Genomic DNA, 18,472 nt, shown 5'->3' with positions numbered 1-18,472 from the left:
AAGTTCATTTATCATCTTTTAGAACTATTCTTCTTATTACACTTTCTCACATCATAATTTCAGTTATTTTATCTTTTTATTGTTAATCTTGACCTTATTAAAAATATATATATTGATGTTTAGAGTCTTGATCTCAATAAATTTCTTAATAATTTAAATTTAATCTTTCTGACTTAAGAAATAATTGCATTCAAATACTATTATTATCTTTCTGAATCTCTGACTGACTTAATATATTTGCTAGTATATTCTGATACTCAGATTAATATTGAATTAAAAAGTAGAATTAGAAGAAAAACTCTGCTCAGCATACTTATCAGATATTGAAATTCTTAATTATCATGAAGTACTTAAAAACTTAATAATTAGTTAAAATTTTAAATTTCTCTATTTTCTGAACATCTTTTATCTTAATTTTTTATTCTGATAATACTTTTACAATTATCAATATCTTCTTATTATAAATATTATAGTTTCTTTCTACTTTACTCATAGAAGTTAAGTAGAAAATAATTAAATATTACTGTTCATTTTTATATAGCTGAAACAGAATATTAATTATAGCATTATCTGAAATATTTATCTTCATACAAATCTTCTGATTTAAATCATAATAATAAAGCACTGAGACTTCAAATAGAATTCTTTTTATCTGATCAAAGACATGTTGACAGATTTTATTTCATTCAAAAGATTGATTTTTCTAAGTAAGTTTTAATAGTAACTTTACAATCTGACTATATTTCTTGATAAAATACTGATAAAAATTGCAGGATTTCAAGAATAATAAAACTTTTATGACTATATTAGATACTACTTATTATGATATCACTGTAATCTCTTTAGAGTTAAGCTTAATCTTTTAATCTATGATAATAAATCTCAAGTACTTTATCTATTAAATATGAAACTCATATTTTAAGATGCTTATTTATAGTTTAATTTCTTACAATTTAGTTAATATCTTTTTGATATATTTCTTGTATTCTTTTAAGATTTTACTCTAAATAAATAAATTATTTATAAAAGTAGTCATAAACTAATCTAAGTAGTTAAAGAAAATAGTATTAATAAAATACTGAAAAATTACTGAGTTATTATTTAAATTAAAGAGTATAATCTTATACTTATAGATTTTATAATATATTCTAAAGATAGTTAAATTTTTAATCTCAGAATATATATATATTTAATGAAAGTCTTAATAGATATTCAATTTGATAAAAAAATTTATTTTATTTAACTACTTCATAAGCTTAATAACTGGCGAAATCAGATATTAATTCTTCTTTGAGATTGTATTAAGCTGATAGTAATTCATATAAAACCTCAGCTTATCAGCTATATGAGCTATAAAAATTGAGAATGTGAAGAGAAAAGTAATTGATAAAATACATAAAACCTTTTTATAGATTAATTTTAAAATACTATTTGATTATCTCAAGCTTTTTTAAGCTCATTCAACATAGTGATGTGTGGCTAATAACTTTATTTGAATTACTTCTCTTCTCAAGCTCAATCTTCTAGTTCACTTTCTTTTAGAAGAGTGATAATTGATTAGAGATAGCTTTTGAAAAGATATTATAAAATTTTTTATAATTTTCTGATAGTTGTTTATCAATTATCTATTTATTCTTCAGTTCTATATTAATAATAACTTTTTTTTTCTTTAATAATTTAATCTATTTTACAGAGACTTGAAATAAAGATTTTTAACTTTTTTTTTTATAGTAATAGAAGGTAATTTTTTTAATAAGTATTATTTTTTCAATATTAGAAATTAACTCTTTTTATGAATTATTTAGTCTTTTAGTCTTACTTTTTTTAAAAACTTCATATTTGAATTCTTTATTAATAAATCTATTGCAATAGTCTATATTTTATTGATGATCTGACTTCGCTTTTGATCTCTTCAGAATCTTTATTGAAATCACTATATTGCATTTTTCTAATATCTCATCTACAGATGTTCATGCATTTAATCAAACTAGACATTGATTCTTTATATTTAGTTATATTTTTTGCTTTATTAGATAAGTTTGTTCTAGAATCATGTCAGTATTTTTTAGATCTGTTATCAATATTGACATGTTTAAAAACCTTTTTTCATCTATTCATAAGTGTAAAAAGATAACTTTTATGATTGAAGTTTCTTTCTGATTATTGAAGCTCATAATTTGATATCTTTTCTTTAAATCTTCAGTACTTATCTCTAATGCTTTGACATATTTATATATAAAATTTGAGTTAATAAAAATATAGCAATTTGCTTTAAAATTTACTAATAATTTTGTAAAAATAATATATTTATTAAAAGCTATTTTGATATATACAATAAAAGAATTTTTATTTATTAGCTTGTTCATATTCAAAATTTCTAGTACAATCATCTTATCTAAGAAGAAATTTCTCTCAGACTGATTTTTTATCTAACTTGATAATAGTAGTCTTAGTATTCACTTTTTTTAATTTAATCTCTTACTTGTATAAGTAATTTTATACTATATAATCTTTATTTTAACAGTTGAAGTATTTTTTTTTTTAATTTTTATTCTTTAATCTATTTTTAGTTGTTTATGCTAGTATAAATGAAGTTAATTCTCAATTGCTCTGTCTCACAGAGATATCTTCATAATTGATTTGAGTCATTGAAATTTCTTTACAGTTGAGCAGTTATTAACTGTTTTGACAAAGTATATTTTTTAAATAGTAAGTAGTTCAGATGCAAATCTATTAAATCTTATAAAAGATACTGCAACTAATACAGATCACTATAAACATATATTGAAAATCAAAAAATAGTTAGTAAAGAAATTTTACTTTATAATCTTTTTTTTAAATATGAGTTTTATCAATTAGATATAGAAACTTGATCATAAAGATATAATAATTATTTTCATTTCTCATTATCAGTCATTAATATTTTATTTTTGTATTCTCAAGCTTATTGACATTCTTATATATATTATGCAGATACTTAAAAACTTTTTATATAGTCTCGAACTTCTCAGAATAATCTTCTCTTATTCTAGAAGTTAAATATCTTATAACTTTATCATCTGTTTGATTTTCAATATATGCAATATAGTTTTCTTTAGTTGAAAAGTGATCAGTACTGACAATTAGCTTCTATTTTATTTATAAAAGTTAGTTTTCAAATATTAATTCTTTTTTATTGATAAAATACTTTAAACTATCAAACTTGACTAATTTTTACATTTATTGAGTATTTATTAGTCTGATTTATGAGACTAAATATATAATATTAAGGCTCTCTATACTAGCTCATTGTCCTCACACTGCTTATCATACTGCTTATCAAAGCACTTTAGAATCAGCATCTACTAGAGAATCAGCATCATCTTAAAATTCAGCATTCAAAATGAGCATAAATCAGCACTTCTCAAAAATTAGTTCTTTAACATCAGCACTTCCTAAAAGATAGAATCAGCACTTCATGAAAGATTTAGATCACTGCATTACTAATTTCCTATTTTATAAAAGATTAAAGATAAAACTTATTGCTATTCATTCATATATATAAATACTTTGAATTCTCAAAGTTCTTTTGAGGGATTCGATGATTAGCTATTATTCAATTCTACATATATATTTCATCTATTGCTATTCTCTTCTCTTCATAGTACTTGCAGTATCTATATATTTACTCTTTTACAATCTTAGTTATAGAGCTTCTTATACTTTTTTTTGATACTTAGTTTATTTATCTTAGTATCTTCATAGTTTCTAACTACTATAACAGAGGTTGCTCATTAAGTCTATAATAATAGATTCAAAATATAACTTATGAGTCAATATCTCACATGCAATATTCAATAAAGAAGTACATATAGAAGAAACTCTCTATAAACAATTATTAAGTCTGACTTCAGAAAGAAATACTAAAGCACCTATTATATCAATTGATAAAAAGATTTAGATAGTTCAACAAAAGTAAGAATACCAAAAGATATATAAAAAAATTCTTAAACTACAATAATAAGTCAATACTTTTAGTGCAGAACTTCAAATCTCTAAGAGCAAGCAGCATAGAGCAGATTCAACAGATCATACTATTAGTGCTAATTTCATTTCTTCTAAGCCTCATCTTGCACCAATTAAAAAACTATTAAATGAGTTTAATGTAAAAAGTCTTAAAGAACTAAAAGACTTTATCTTCTGAAGCCTTGTCTTTTATGCCTATTAAGAATATTACTTTGAAAATGATGATGAACACAAGATTTTTAAAGCAGCAATATATTTTAATGCTAAACTGTAATAGAAATGACAATAATACTACATCAAACTGAAGATCAATTACCTGAGATGAATTCTATAACTAAATTTATACTAAGATCATTAATTTAAATAAGGTAAATTAGAACTATAAGTTGAACTATTAGACATTAAAACAATTTGAAGATCAAATCATTCATAACTTTGTGTTCACTCTTCAGTCAATTGAGAGCTATCTTCTTAAAAAATATAGTGATTATCAGTGAAAGATATATCTATTTGACAAGATTCTACTGTCTTTTTATGCAGATTTTGAAAGATATATAGTCAAGCTATGAGATTTTTTCTATGATACTTTTATCATGAAACTGACTATTGTAAAGAGTAATATTTTAAAGACTATCACATCAGTAAGCATAACTATACAACAAAAGAGTACTATTTGCAGAAAAGATTCACATGATGATACATCAACAGCACTTAAAAAGAAAAGCTGAAAATACAAGAAGTACTCTGACATTTGATGTAATGTTCACTAATGTTCACTAAAACTTCATACACTTTAATGCAAACTGTAAGACTCAGAAGGACAAGTCTGTTGAAGACAAATTCTCAACTTCAAAGTCTTCATCAAAGCTCTCTTTCAAATCAAATTCAAAAGAGGTAAAAAATAAATAAGAAGTATCATTTATACTGTAATAATAACTTTTAACACATTTAAAAGTCAGCAATTACTAAGTCTATTCTTTCTTCTTTCTTTCTGAATTTCAACACTTACAAAAAATATATTAATTCTTACTTTTATAGATTTTGAAGCTTAGATAAGGTTTATCAGTGAATTCTGAGTCAAATCATACAAATTGTAATCAATAGAGTATATATTATATAAAATAAAGAGATTTAATGATCATTAAATATACTTATTTAAAATCATCAATCTAGAGGTAGAAGTTTTAGATAGTAAGAAAACTATGATCAGAGAATTTCACTTTTTTCATATTGTCAAACTTTCAAACTATGATATGATATTAGAATTTCTCTAGCTCAAACAACTTAATCCTCTCATTGATTGAAAGAATGAAGAATTCTATTTCTGTCAAATATTAAATAATCAAGAAATAGCCCTGAGTATAACAGATGCTGCTAATGAATTACTCACTGACACTTCTGACTATGTATTTACAATAGTACTTGTCTCAATTTTACAGGCCTCTGAGTTTTTTTCTGAAGTTTTAATACTGTCAGAAGTCAGCTTACTTGTAAATACAGCTTTTATCAATGATCTGCTTGATTATATCTGATTATATGCACATCTTTTCTCTGAGAAAGATGTATTTAGTGCATTTATACCTGATACAGAGTACTCAATTGATCTTGAGAAAAAAGTTAAATCTTCATTCATGTTTATTTATAATCTCTCTGAAACAGAGCTGAAAACTCTTCAGAATTATTTGAATAGTATACTAGAAAAAGACTAAATATCTCTTTTTCAGAATTCTGCAGATGCTCTTATTCTCTTTGTTTTAAAGAAAAATGAAGATATATGACTCTGTATAGACTACAAAAATCTGAATCATCTCACAATCAAAAACAGATATTTATTACCTCTTATGAGTAAGATACTAGATAAACTCTCTGAAGTACAAGTCTTCTCTAAGATTAATCTTAGAGATGCTTATTACAAAATACACATTTGATACAGTGATAGATGAAAAACAGCATTTCACATATGATATAGTCACTTTGAGTGTAATGTTATATCTTTTGAGCTCACAAATGCTCCTGTCATCTTTCAAGTCTATATAAACTATACTCTAATAGATTTTCTTGATATATACTGTATGATTTATCTAAATGATATTCTTATCTATTCAAACTCAATGAATGAGCATAAGGTATATATATAAAAAGTACTTAAATATCTAGACTGTATAAGTTTATTTGCAAAATACACTAAATGTAAGTTTGTTAAAAATAAAATCTTCTTCTTGAGATTCATTGTTAGACCTTAAAGTATTAAAATAAAATTAGATCAAATGATAATCATTACAGAATGATTAGTCTCAACTAGTGTTAAGAAAGTTCAGATTTTTTTGAGATTTGCAAACTTCTATTATCACTTCATTAAAAACTACTTCAAAATCACAGAGCTCCTCTTTGATTTTATGAAGACCTCAAAGAAGAAAAGATTAAAACTACAGTTTATATGAACAAAAGACACTCAATATATCTTTAACAATTTAAAAGAACACTTTATATGAGCTCTTCTACTTGCTCATTTTGACTCAAGCTGAGAAACTCAGATTGAATCTGATATCTCTACAGCAGTAGTAACTGTCATTATTTCTTAAAAACAAGATAATGATTAATGATACTTAATTGCCTTCTGGTCTTGCAAACTTCTATATGCAAAAATATAATATGATACTTATGATAAAGAACTCCTTGCAATTATTACATCTTTCAAAAATTGATATCATTATCTGAAAAAAAGTCAATATTCAATTCTTATCTATTCTGACCATATCAATCTTCAGTATTTCATAACAATTAAAACATTAAATTGATATCAGTCTAGATAAGCAGAAGCATTATCAGCATATGACTTTATTCTACATCATCACTCAGATAAACAAAACCCAGCTGATGAATACAGTTATTACGCAGATTATATTGACTCTTTTTATGATGAAATTATACTTTCTATCTTGCAACAGAAGCTCTGTCACAGTGTCAAACAGAGTTGAAAATTTAACTCTCATGAAAAACTTACAACTTTTGTTAACTGCATACAGGTTTATGATCAATAACACATACTTCATGTGAAATCTCTTAACCTCAATGCTTTGAGCTCTGAACCTCTCTCAAATCTCACTCTGAGTGCAAATTCTCTTTTATCACTGTATCAGATGCTCACTCACAAGTTCATATCACACTTATTGAAATCATTTAATATGCTGATCAAAAAATCTCTGAAAAAGAGAAATTTAATTTTTAAAAAAAATCTTAAGAATTAAAATATTCTCAAACTGCTGATTAACACTGCTATAGTCTTTGAATTAGCATATATAAATATATCAGAATCTCTTATTTCTCTTTTTGTTAAAGTATAGAACTTAGATTTCTTTGCAATAATAAAGAAGCAGAAGATAAGAGATAAAGATATAATCTTGAGTAGTGATATATTCTGAATCATTTCAAAAAATAGTCTACTTTGAGCAAACAATAGAGTCTATATTCTGCTACAATAAGTGCTGATCAAAAAAATAATTCACATCAAATATGATAACTCACAAGAGAATTATTTTAGTATAAAATGATTTATTGAGTGTGTTCAAAGTAAGTACTATTGGCATAGTCTTATCTAAGATATTACTAAATATATTTATACTTGTGATACTTATCAGAGGGTGAAAGTATGCCATCACAAACAGTATGATGAACTTGACTCAATTTCAACATCAATCAATTTATGATAAATCATTACTATGAACTTTATCACTGACCTTCCAGTTATCACCTAGCTAGATAAGATCTATGATACAATCTTTGTCTTACTTGATGTCTTAATCAAATATACTCTATATATTTTATATACAAAAGATATTACTGCAGAAAGTCTTATAAACATTATCTATACTCATACTTATAGTATCTTTGATATCTCTGAAAATCATATTTCAGATAGAAAAGCTCTTTTTATAAGTTAATATATTGATCAACTCTTTGTTATCTATTTAAAATCAAATAAAGACTATTTATAGCTTTTTATTTACAAATAGATGATCAAACTAAACATCAAAATCAGATACTAAAGCATTATTTTCAATACTTCATAAATTTCCATTAAAATGACTGAAGTAGATAACTGTCTTTAATGCAATTTATCTATAATAATTCATAATATAACTCAATTAATAAAGTTTTAACTCATGTACTCTTTAACTACAGATCTTCTCTCTGAATTAATGTTAGTAATTCACTCTATTTAAGCTCAATTGAGGAAATTGACTAAGTCAAAGAAATATAAGTAATTCAAAAAAAAATTCAAAAACAGCTAAAGAAGATCAATATTGTGCAAAAAATGTACTATGACTTCAAACACAGTGCAAAGCACTTTCATGTAAGAGACTGAGTGCTTTTCAATGTAAAGAATTTCTACATACTTTATTTCACTAGAAAATTAAATCATAAATTTGTTGACTCTTTTTAAATCATTAAATCTTGAAATATATAGATATATAAACTCTCTTTTTCATATTTAATATATAATATTTACTCTGTCTTTCATATTTCACTGCTTGAATCTTATAAAATAAGAGATGATACTACTTCATCTCTAGCATCAGAGCTAGTGAATAATAAGAAAAAATTTCAAGTTGAGAAGATATTAAAAAAAAAAATATATCAGAATAAAAAATAATACTATATACACTGAAAAAGCTATAAACCTTCTGATGATACATGAGAATCTTTTAAAAATATTCAAGAGACTAAGATATTTGATATTTTTAAACAATAGAAATCACAGTGACAAGTGTGCTGAACTCACTCTAAGAAGTACACTAAGCACTAATTCTCTCTCACATATGAACTCTTTCTACTATTTTTTCTTAAATAAGGTTTTTTTTTTATATGGTTTTAATGAGGCAAATAAAGTATTAAAAATCATTAAGTCTTTTAAAAAAATTTATTTCACTATTGTCTGAACAAGTCAAGAACTCAGATGTATATCTCTAATTTTCTTTAATTTAATTTCTATTCACAATCATTATAGTCATCATATGCTACTCAGAAACAGCAATTCTTCTCTCTTCAAGCTCAATACTCTTCTTCTCAGTCAACTCAGAGTTCTTCATCTCACATATAACTTCTTTCTTCACATTCTCAGAGAATGCTATCAGTATATCTGCAGTTTTAATTCAGCACTAAGCATGATAGATAACATCAATCAAGACAGCAGTATGAGCTTTCACTAAATGAATAGCATGAGAGAAAGCTGTTAACACTGCTATCAGATGCAACAGCTTGACTTGATAATATAGAACTTTCACTGACTTCACTCACTTTATGAAGAATAGAAAGCTCTAAAGAGCAAGCAATCAACTCAACTCAGAAAAAAGAGCAAGTTAGATAAATAAATATCAAATTATCCCCAATAAGCAAAAAAATTAAAGATACACTATACTTACTCAGATACATGACTTATATACAAGACAGCAAGGATCACAATATTTCTCATGATGAGAATAATCATACATCACAGACAAACTACTTAGCTTGAGCAAGCATTGCTTACAGAGAATATCTCTAAGACAAAGTCAGTCAGATGATCAAACAATTATAAGTCATAACTCAGTAGATCTGTTTTGATGTCATCACATATATAATAACATCAAATGTACTAAAAAACAAAAGAGCTTACTTACAGAGTACAGAGATTAATTTTGTTATATTAACAGAAACAAGAAAGAAATGAGAAAAACTTCAGAATCAGATATAGCAGCAACTGCAAGAAATATATAATAATTCTAATTGTGAAATTATAAAAAAAAAAAGTTCAAAGAGTAAAAGATATCTTCTCTCTTCATTCTTATAGTAATAAATGCTCTCATGATAATTATCTCACATAATCAGTCTCTCAACATTACTGAATAAGCATCATAAGTGTTATTCTCTATATCAACAAATACTTCACGCTCACATCTTACCTCTATATTCAAAATTAACCATCTTTCAGAGCCGCTGAGGTCAGTATCTATGAAAAAGAGAACAACTGTGATGTCAAGACTCTCTATACTAGCTCTTTATCCTCAAACTGCTTATCAAAGCACTTTAGAATCAGATTCTCTAGATTCTCATACTCACTTACTAAAGCATTTATCTTCATACTGCTTATCAAAGCATTATAGAATCAACATCTACTAGAGAATCAGTATCATCTCAAAATTTAGCATTCAGAATCAGCACAGATCAGCACTTCTTAAAAATTAATTTTTTAGCATTAATACTTTCTGAAAAATAGAATCAGCACTTTATGAAAATTTAAATTACTGTATTCCTAATTTCTCATTTCATGAAAGATTAAAAATAAAATCTATTAATACTTATTTATATATATAAACACTCTGAATTCTTAAAATTTCTTTAAGAGATTCAGTAATTAGCTAGTATTCAATTCTACATATATATTTCATTCATTGCTATCCTCTTCTCTTTATAGCATTTACAATATCTATATATCTACCCTCTTACAATCTTAGTTATAGAGCTTTTTATACTTTCTTTTAACATTTAATTTATTTATCTTAATGTCTTCATAAAAGAATTCATTATCTGCTGTAAAATATTTTATTTTTCTATTAAACTGTTTACTTACTAATCAAGTTCACTCACTTACTGTTTCTACTCATCTTACTCTGTTCTAATTCTATTCATAGTGTTTTGCATCTTATTTATAAGACTAGTAATCTTTTAGTACATTTACTCTGAGTTTTTTTTAATTATTTTTAAAAATATTTTCTTTAATAAAAGCTCTCTTGATCTTATATTTCTTTTTATCAGAGTTATCATATTTTAATATAATCTTCAGAAATTATCTAATTCTTTAACTGCTATTAACATTTTAGTAATATTCTCAGAAGTTCAAAATAAAAGTAAATAAAAATTCTCAGAGATTTTTTATCTAAAAATCTACTTTAAAAAGAATAAAAAATTTACTAATCTTAATATTATATCAAATTTTTAATTTAAATACAGATGAAACAGGTGTTTAATTATTAGTTAGATAACTTATTTAAATAAAATACTAAGATAATTTTTAAAAGATGAGTTCAGAGAAGACTCTGTTTATATATTTCTTTTTCTTAATATTATTATCTTTTTTATTAGTATCATTACTAGATAGTTTTTACATTTTCAGATTATTTATATGTAGAGTAATTGTGAGATTGATTGTTATATCAATGTTTAAATAGTTTTGATTATTAATTATTTTAGTCTGTGATCTTATATTATTAAAAAGATTAAACAAAGTTTATTTTACATCATCATATAAAAGTATCAAATAGAAACTATAATATATATAAAAGAAAAAAGAAAAAATAAATATTAATAATATATTTAATTAAAATAAAAATAGAGTAAAAATAATAATAAATAAAAAATATATAAAAAACTATACTAAAAATATAGATTAAATATAAAAAATTTATTCTTAAATAGAAAATATAGTATAAACTATTAATAAAATAAAGAGAGAGATAACAGTTAAAAATTCACTTTAAAATAAAAAATTTAATAAATTTATAGATCAAAATATATTAAAATAATATAAAAAACTTTATAAAACTCATAGTAAATTTATTATATAGTTTATATTTAATATAATTAAACTAGTAACTTTTATTAATAAAGTAAAAATATCAGACTTTCTCTATTTAATATGTAATTATGATTATATTCATGAAATAGTAAAGTATATTATTATTAATTATAGTAAATTTTATAAAAAAAAATTTTTACAATATAAAAATAGATTAAACAAGTAATAATTATTAAATAAATATTAAAAATTATATAAACTCATTAAATAATAATTAAAAATAAATATTTTAAAATAATTTTTATTTATAATAGTATTGAAGTATTATAAAAAAAAATAAAAAAATAAATTTAAAAATTAAAAAAAAATATATTTTAATATTAATAAATATTTATTAAATCTTTTTAATTATTTATATATTATAAAAGTTTACTTATCGATTAAAGTAGATAATACTTCTTTGATAATTTAAAAATATAAAAAATATATCTTTAATTATTGAAAATAGTATAGATTAACTTACTTAGTACTTTAAAAGTATATAAATTAAGTATAAAAAAAGAATTATTATAGTTTTAATACTGATTTTTAAAAAAATTTTAAAAATAAAAATTTTTTTAAAAATAAAAAATAAAATTTATATATCAATATAATATAAATAATATAAATATAAATAATATAAATATAAATAATATATAATAAACTTTTAAACTTATTTTTCTTATATAATAGATTTAATTTAAATAAAAAATAGTATATTTATTATATTTTATACTACTTTAATTTAAAAAAATTAATTTATTATAATTATAACTAATATTTATTAAATTAAAAATTCTTTTTTTATAAAGATCAATTTTAATAATTTAATAATATATTAATATAAAAAACTCAATTGACTAGTTTATAAATTAAAGTAAAATAAAAAATATTAAATAATTTGATAATAATATATTTAAATAAAATTAATTTAATTTTATAGATATTAATAATTAATAAAAATTATTTTCTTTTTAATTAAATGTTTAATTTTTTAATTTAAAAAATATATTAAATAATTTAATAAATATAATAATTCAAATTAAAAAACTATCTATTTAATAATATTATCTATTTAATAATTAATTATATTAAAAAATTTAAATTAATTATTTAAAAATAAATTTTATTATATTATAATAAATATAATATAGTTAATTATATTATTAAAATCTATTAAATATATTTATATAAATTATTTATAAAATTTTAATTTAATAATTATTTAAATTTATAATTCAATAAAGCTTAATATAAAAAACTATTTATTAATATTTTTATTTATTTGATGACTAATTATATTAATAAATAATATTTTTTTAAGTTTTTATTAATATTTTAAATAAAATTATTATGTTTTTATTCAATTACTCTCTTTCTAAAATTAGTTCTCTTTTAATATAAATTTAGTATTAATGTAATTAATATAAACAGTAAAATAATAAACCTGTCAGCAGTTAGAAATAAAGATAATTGATGCAATATAATCAAATTTATTATATTTGATGCAGATGTTATATATGCAAGCTGCAGCATCTTCAAATGAGATATTTAAATTCTTCAGTTCTGAGCGTGTAGCGTAGACATCTGGCAACTAATTGTATGAGATAGAACTCTATCATGACATTAAAGCTGTATGTGATTGTAAAATTATTAATGGTGGGCCAGAAGGCGGATTAACTACGTTACCAAATTAACAACATAAAAGAAGCCATCCATTCTATATATACGAAAGATATGCATATGAGATAGAAAGAAAATATCTATCCTTCAAGCACTCCCCTCATTGCCTGCATCAAATCCTCTTTCAAATCCTTCCAATCCTCCAACCCAACACTGATCCTCAACAATCTCTGATCAACCGTCGGATCCGTCATCGCCCTCCACTCGATCAACGACTCCACCCCTCCCAAACTTGTCGCATGATGAAACAGTCTCAATTTTGTCGGCAGCAACCTCGCATATTTCACCTCCTTTAACGTAATCGAAAACACCGGCCCAAACCCATTCGGCATCTGCCTTCTCACCCACGCCTCCTCCTGTAAACTCGCATGTGAAATACTCTCTACAACATTACTAACAGCAGCTTCACCACTCCCCTCTTTAAAAACTGGTCCATGATGACTTAACGCTGCCGCAATCCACCGCACAAGCCTCTCCGCATTAGCACTCTGTCGTTGAACCCTAACCTCTAACGTCCGCAGACTCCTCACCCCCAGCCACCCTTCCATATTCCCCATAACAGATCCCAGATGCAGTCGGTCAACTAACAACTGGTCCTTCCACTCCTGGCTCTTCGTCACCAACACCCCGCATAATATATCACTATGTCCACCTAGATACTTCGAGCCTGAATGTAACACCAAATCAGCTCCCCATAGGAACGGATCTTGCAACCCCGGTGGACCAAATGTGCTATCAACAATCAAATACGCCCCACGCGCATGGGCTTTGTCCGCGTAGTGCTGGATATCAAACACCGTCCCATGAGGGTTAATGGGTGTCTCCACCAAAACAGCATCACCCTTCTGCAACTCATCCGGATCACAGTTAAGAGGTAATTTTACCAGTCCATTCAGCCTGGTTTGAATGTCGATGACGCCATGGGAGCCGTGGTAGCCATAGCCCACAGAGATGCGGCGCGGGTTAAGAAAGACAAGCGCAGCATGGAGTGCGGCGAGGCCAGAAGAGTAGGCGATGACGTGCCCGTGTAGCAGGGAGGAGAGAATTGTTTCAAAACGAGTGGTGTTGGGGGCGGTGTGGCGGGAGTATATGTGGGTGGTTGCGGGGAGGTTGGCGAGCTGTTATTTTTTTTTTTTTTTTTGTTGTTAATGATGAGGTGTTCAGTTTGTTAAACTACAATGGCATTGCAGTGTTTTTGATTCTGGGGACGTGGTAGGTAGGTTGGAACATACGGTGGAGTCAGACCAGGGGATGAGGTCCTCAGGGTTGTCAGAGTATCTGAAGGTGGTTGAGAGGTGCAATGGGGGGGCTACATCTGTGAGGACGTTGACAGAATCATCAGCGTGGAGGGCTAGGGTTGCTGGGCTGGGTTCATTAGGGAGATTGAGATTATTAGCCAAAACTTTCGAGAGAGATTCTGCGTTGTTGATAGCCATTGTAGTGTATTGAGAAAGTATAATGACGTTATTTTATATTTTTGAATGTTGATGGGAGGTGTGAGGGTTAATTGCCAGGAAGCAAAAGTTAAAAAGGTCTCTAAGAGAGTTACTAATTACTCAACTCTCTCTTCTAAAATAGCTATTAAGCTAGCCGGTCTATATTTTGACCAGACCTTTTTCAACCACTCTATCCAAACCTAACTCACCACCTTTACCACGTGTTTTCTCAACCACATTATTAAAATGAAGCCTAATAGTGAAGCTGCTATAGCTGCTGCTATAGAGGATGTAAGAAAATGATGTTTTTCAATCTGAATGAGCTGCTGCTAAAGCATATAACATCTCATATAACACATTAAAAGCAGAAAAAATGATTTCATTCAACAAACAATTACTCATTAACATCAATAAAAGTTGACTTCAGAGCAAAAGATCTTTCTAATTTAATGAATAAAAGAGTAATATTTGCAAGAATTTTCATTCTCTCACATATATGTATGAGAAATAACAACTCAAATTTTATAAATGAATTGAAATCTCATTCAACTAAGTAAAAATTGAATAAGAAAGTTTTTAGAACAAAATTCTATGATAATTATCTGTGATTGACTGAAGAATTAAATCTTAAAAATTAAAGAATACTCAGTAGAAAATATTTTAACAGTTTTATAACTACTTTTCTAAGATATAACAAACTTATAAAAGAATCATTGAAAATATATAAAATATGAATGAGTATAATATTACTTTAGAAGTATATATAAATATCAGAATACTTGCTAAGTAAAGAAAAAATAAAATCTACATTAAATCTCTATTAAATTATAAGTAAATTTCAATTCTTAAAGTTATTAGTGCTGATAAATACTATATAAACTCTTTAGTTATTTTTCAAAATTAAAATATATATTTTAGCTTATTTAAAAATATAAATATATTTAATTAAATCTATATAAAATTATATAATGAATAAATATTAAATAATATATATCTTTTAACTAATTTGTATAATTTTTCTATCTTAAATATTTAAAAAAATTCAATATAGATTATTAATAATAAATAATTATAATAGTCATATTACTATTAAATTTCTATAAAAATATTATATAAATTTGATTTATTTAATATTTTTATCTATTTATATATTTTATATTCTTCAGTTATTGAATTTTAAAGTTTTTTTTACTAATAAAAAGTTACTATAAAGCTGAGATTATTGTTTTCAATTATTTGAATGATGTAGCTTCTATGAAAGAAAGAAAATTTAAATAAATCTATAAATAAATATATCTAAAAATCTTAAAATTTTGTAATATATATGAATAGTAAGAAGCAGCTAATTTAATATCATTTAATTTTTTTAAGAAATTAATTTTCTTTCAGATTTAAGATTAAAGTTAATTTAATTTTAAATTAGTAATATTTATAATTTTTTGAAATTTTAAATATATATATAATATTCTACAGTAGTTAAATAAGAAAAAATTTTTATATAAAATAGCAAATTTTTCTTTACAAAGTTAATAAAATGATTGATGAGTTAAATGCTCTATAAGCTATTAATTAATATAATTTTTAAACTCTCTAATCGATTAAAAACTTTATAAAAGTTAAAAATTAAAAAGAAGATAGAAGTTGATTCAAATATCTGATTTATTAATATAGAAAGAATTAAAAAAAACTTAAGAAAAGCTGCTGCTCTAAAGGCTAGAAAATAATTACAAAAGTCAGAAATTAAGATTAAAAAAGCAACAGCAGCAGGTCTGAAAGTATACATATGTTACAGCGCAGCTGCTTGTATATAAATTAAAATTAATCTACTTTGCTATAATCATATTGATCTGATATGATTTTTAATTATATCTGCTTTAAAGATTGATCTAATCTGATCTTCAATCATCTTTACATATTTAGCTGCTTGTTCATTTCATATTTTAATCTCCAGTTTAATATTCTCATCGCAGCTGCCTAGTTAAATAGATAAATTGAAGCTATTTATCTTATTATTATTCTGACTTTAGTTAAGTCATGATATAATATAGAATATATTTTTTAATATATTTTTCTCTCAATAAATTTAACTTTAAAAGAAAATAATATATTTATTATATTTTATACTTTTTTAATTTAAAAAAATTTATTTTTATTATTTATAAATAATATCTATTGAATTAAAAATTTTTTTTAATGATTACTTTTTAATATTTTGATTATATATTTATATAATAAACTTAATTAACTAGTATATAAATTAAAATAAAATAAAAAAATATTAAATAATTTATAATAATATATTTAATTATATTTTATTTAGTTTTATAAATACTAATAACTAATAAAAAAATTTTAAATAGAAAATTTAATTTTTAATTTAAAAAATATATAAAATAATTTAAGATAAAAAGTTATTTATTTAATATTTTTATTTATTTAATAATTAACTATATTATAATTTTTTAATATAATAATTTTTCACTTTTTATTAATAGAATATTTATATAAAATAATATTTTTATAAAGTAAAATATTGAAATTATTTTTAAAAAAATTAAATAATTAATTAAATATATTTTTAAAAATTTTTATAAAATCTATTATTTTTATTATAACTTGAAAATTGAGAACTATATTATAAAATTTAAAAAATATATAATTTAAATAATTATTTTTTATTAAAAATTTTAAATAAATAATTCATATTAATAAAAAAACTTATTATTAAAAAAATTATTATTTTATAAAAATAAAATTTTAATTAGTAGCTTAAAATTTAAAATAAAAAATAAAATTAGAATAAAAGTTTAAATTTATTTAATAAGAATTAGATTTAGTTTTTTTAATAAAAATAAAATTATTATAAAAAATTATATATTAATTTTTTTTAATATTTAAATTTTATTTTTATATAAATTATATATTAACTTTTATAATATTAAAATAATATCTTTATTTTATTTATATAATTTTCTATTATTGAAATAATAATTTTTTAATTAAAAACTATTTTTATTTAATTAAATATTTTTTTGATTTTATTTTTATTATAAAGTTTTTAATTAACTTTAAAATATTTATTAATATAGATTTATTATAATTTTTTTAAAATTTTACTAAAAAAGTAATTTTATAAATTAATATAAATAATTATATAAAATTGAAATATATTATCTTTTATTTATTAATTTATTTATTTAATTAAATTAAAATTATATAAATTTATCATTTATTATAAAATTATTTAAATAATTATATTATTTTAGAATAAAATTTTATAATTATATAATAATAATAATAATAATAATAATATATTTAAAAATTAATTTTTTTAGTTAATTAAATATTAATATAACTTCTACTAAGCATTTTTAGCAAGAAGTGAAAGTTTAATGAATGAGAGTATAAAAATAAGCTCATTGAGTAAGTGACAAATGACAATTGAATATAGTTAGTTGTCTAAAATCAATGCACTTCTGCATATGGAAATTCCTTATCAGCCTTCAACTTCACTATGCATACGTCGCAGGTTACGGTTGAATGAGATTTGAAAAAAGTTTCAGGTGGCTTAACTAACTATAAGTTGGTTCCATTTTTAAAACAACCATGATCAAATTTGATCCCAACATCTAAATTAAAAAGCCTACATGCATACTTCACTACTAATGCATCTCTATTCCTCCTCCTCAACACCGGGGTTAGGGGTAGGTTAGAATTGGGATTAGGGGTTGTGATTAGAGTTAGTTAAGGATAA

At 23.3% G+C, this 18,472-nt stretch overlaps 1 protein-coding gene across 1 annotated transcript; it reads right to left on the bottom strand.

Moving 5' to 3' along the window:
• Positions 1 to 13,362: 13,362 nt before the first annotated feature.
• Positions 13,363 to 14,718, bottom strand: PAAG_06835 (cystathionine gamma-lyase; the record flags this gene model as incomplete). Its single annotated transcript, XM_002791243.2, has 2 exons — positions 13,363 to 14,400; positions 14,515 to 14,718. The coding sequence occupies 2 exons, from the start codon at positions 14,716 to 14,718 to the stop codon at positions 13,363 to 13,365; spliced, it is 1,242 nt and encodes a 413-aa protein (XP_002791289.1).
• Positions 14,719 to 18,472: the final 3,754 nt, after the last annotated feature.

Source organism: Paracoccidioides lutzii (genome assembly GCF_000150705.2).
Source record: "Paracoccidioides lutzii Pb01 unplaced genomic scaffold supercont2.20, whole genome shotgun sequence".
NCBI lineage: Eukaryota > Fungi > Ascomycota > Eurotiomycetes > Onygenales > Ajellomycetaceae > Paracoccidioides > Paracoccidioides lutzii.
The sequence above is the reverse complement of the archived record's forward strand: the minus strand, read 5'-3'. Positions and strand labels throughout refer to the sequence as shown.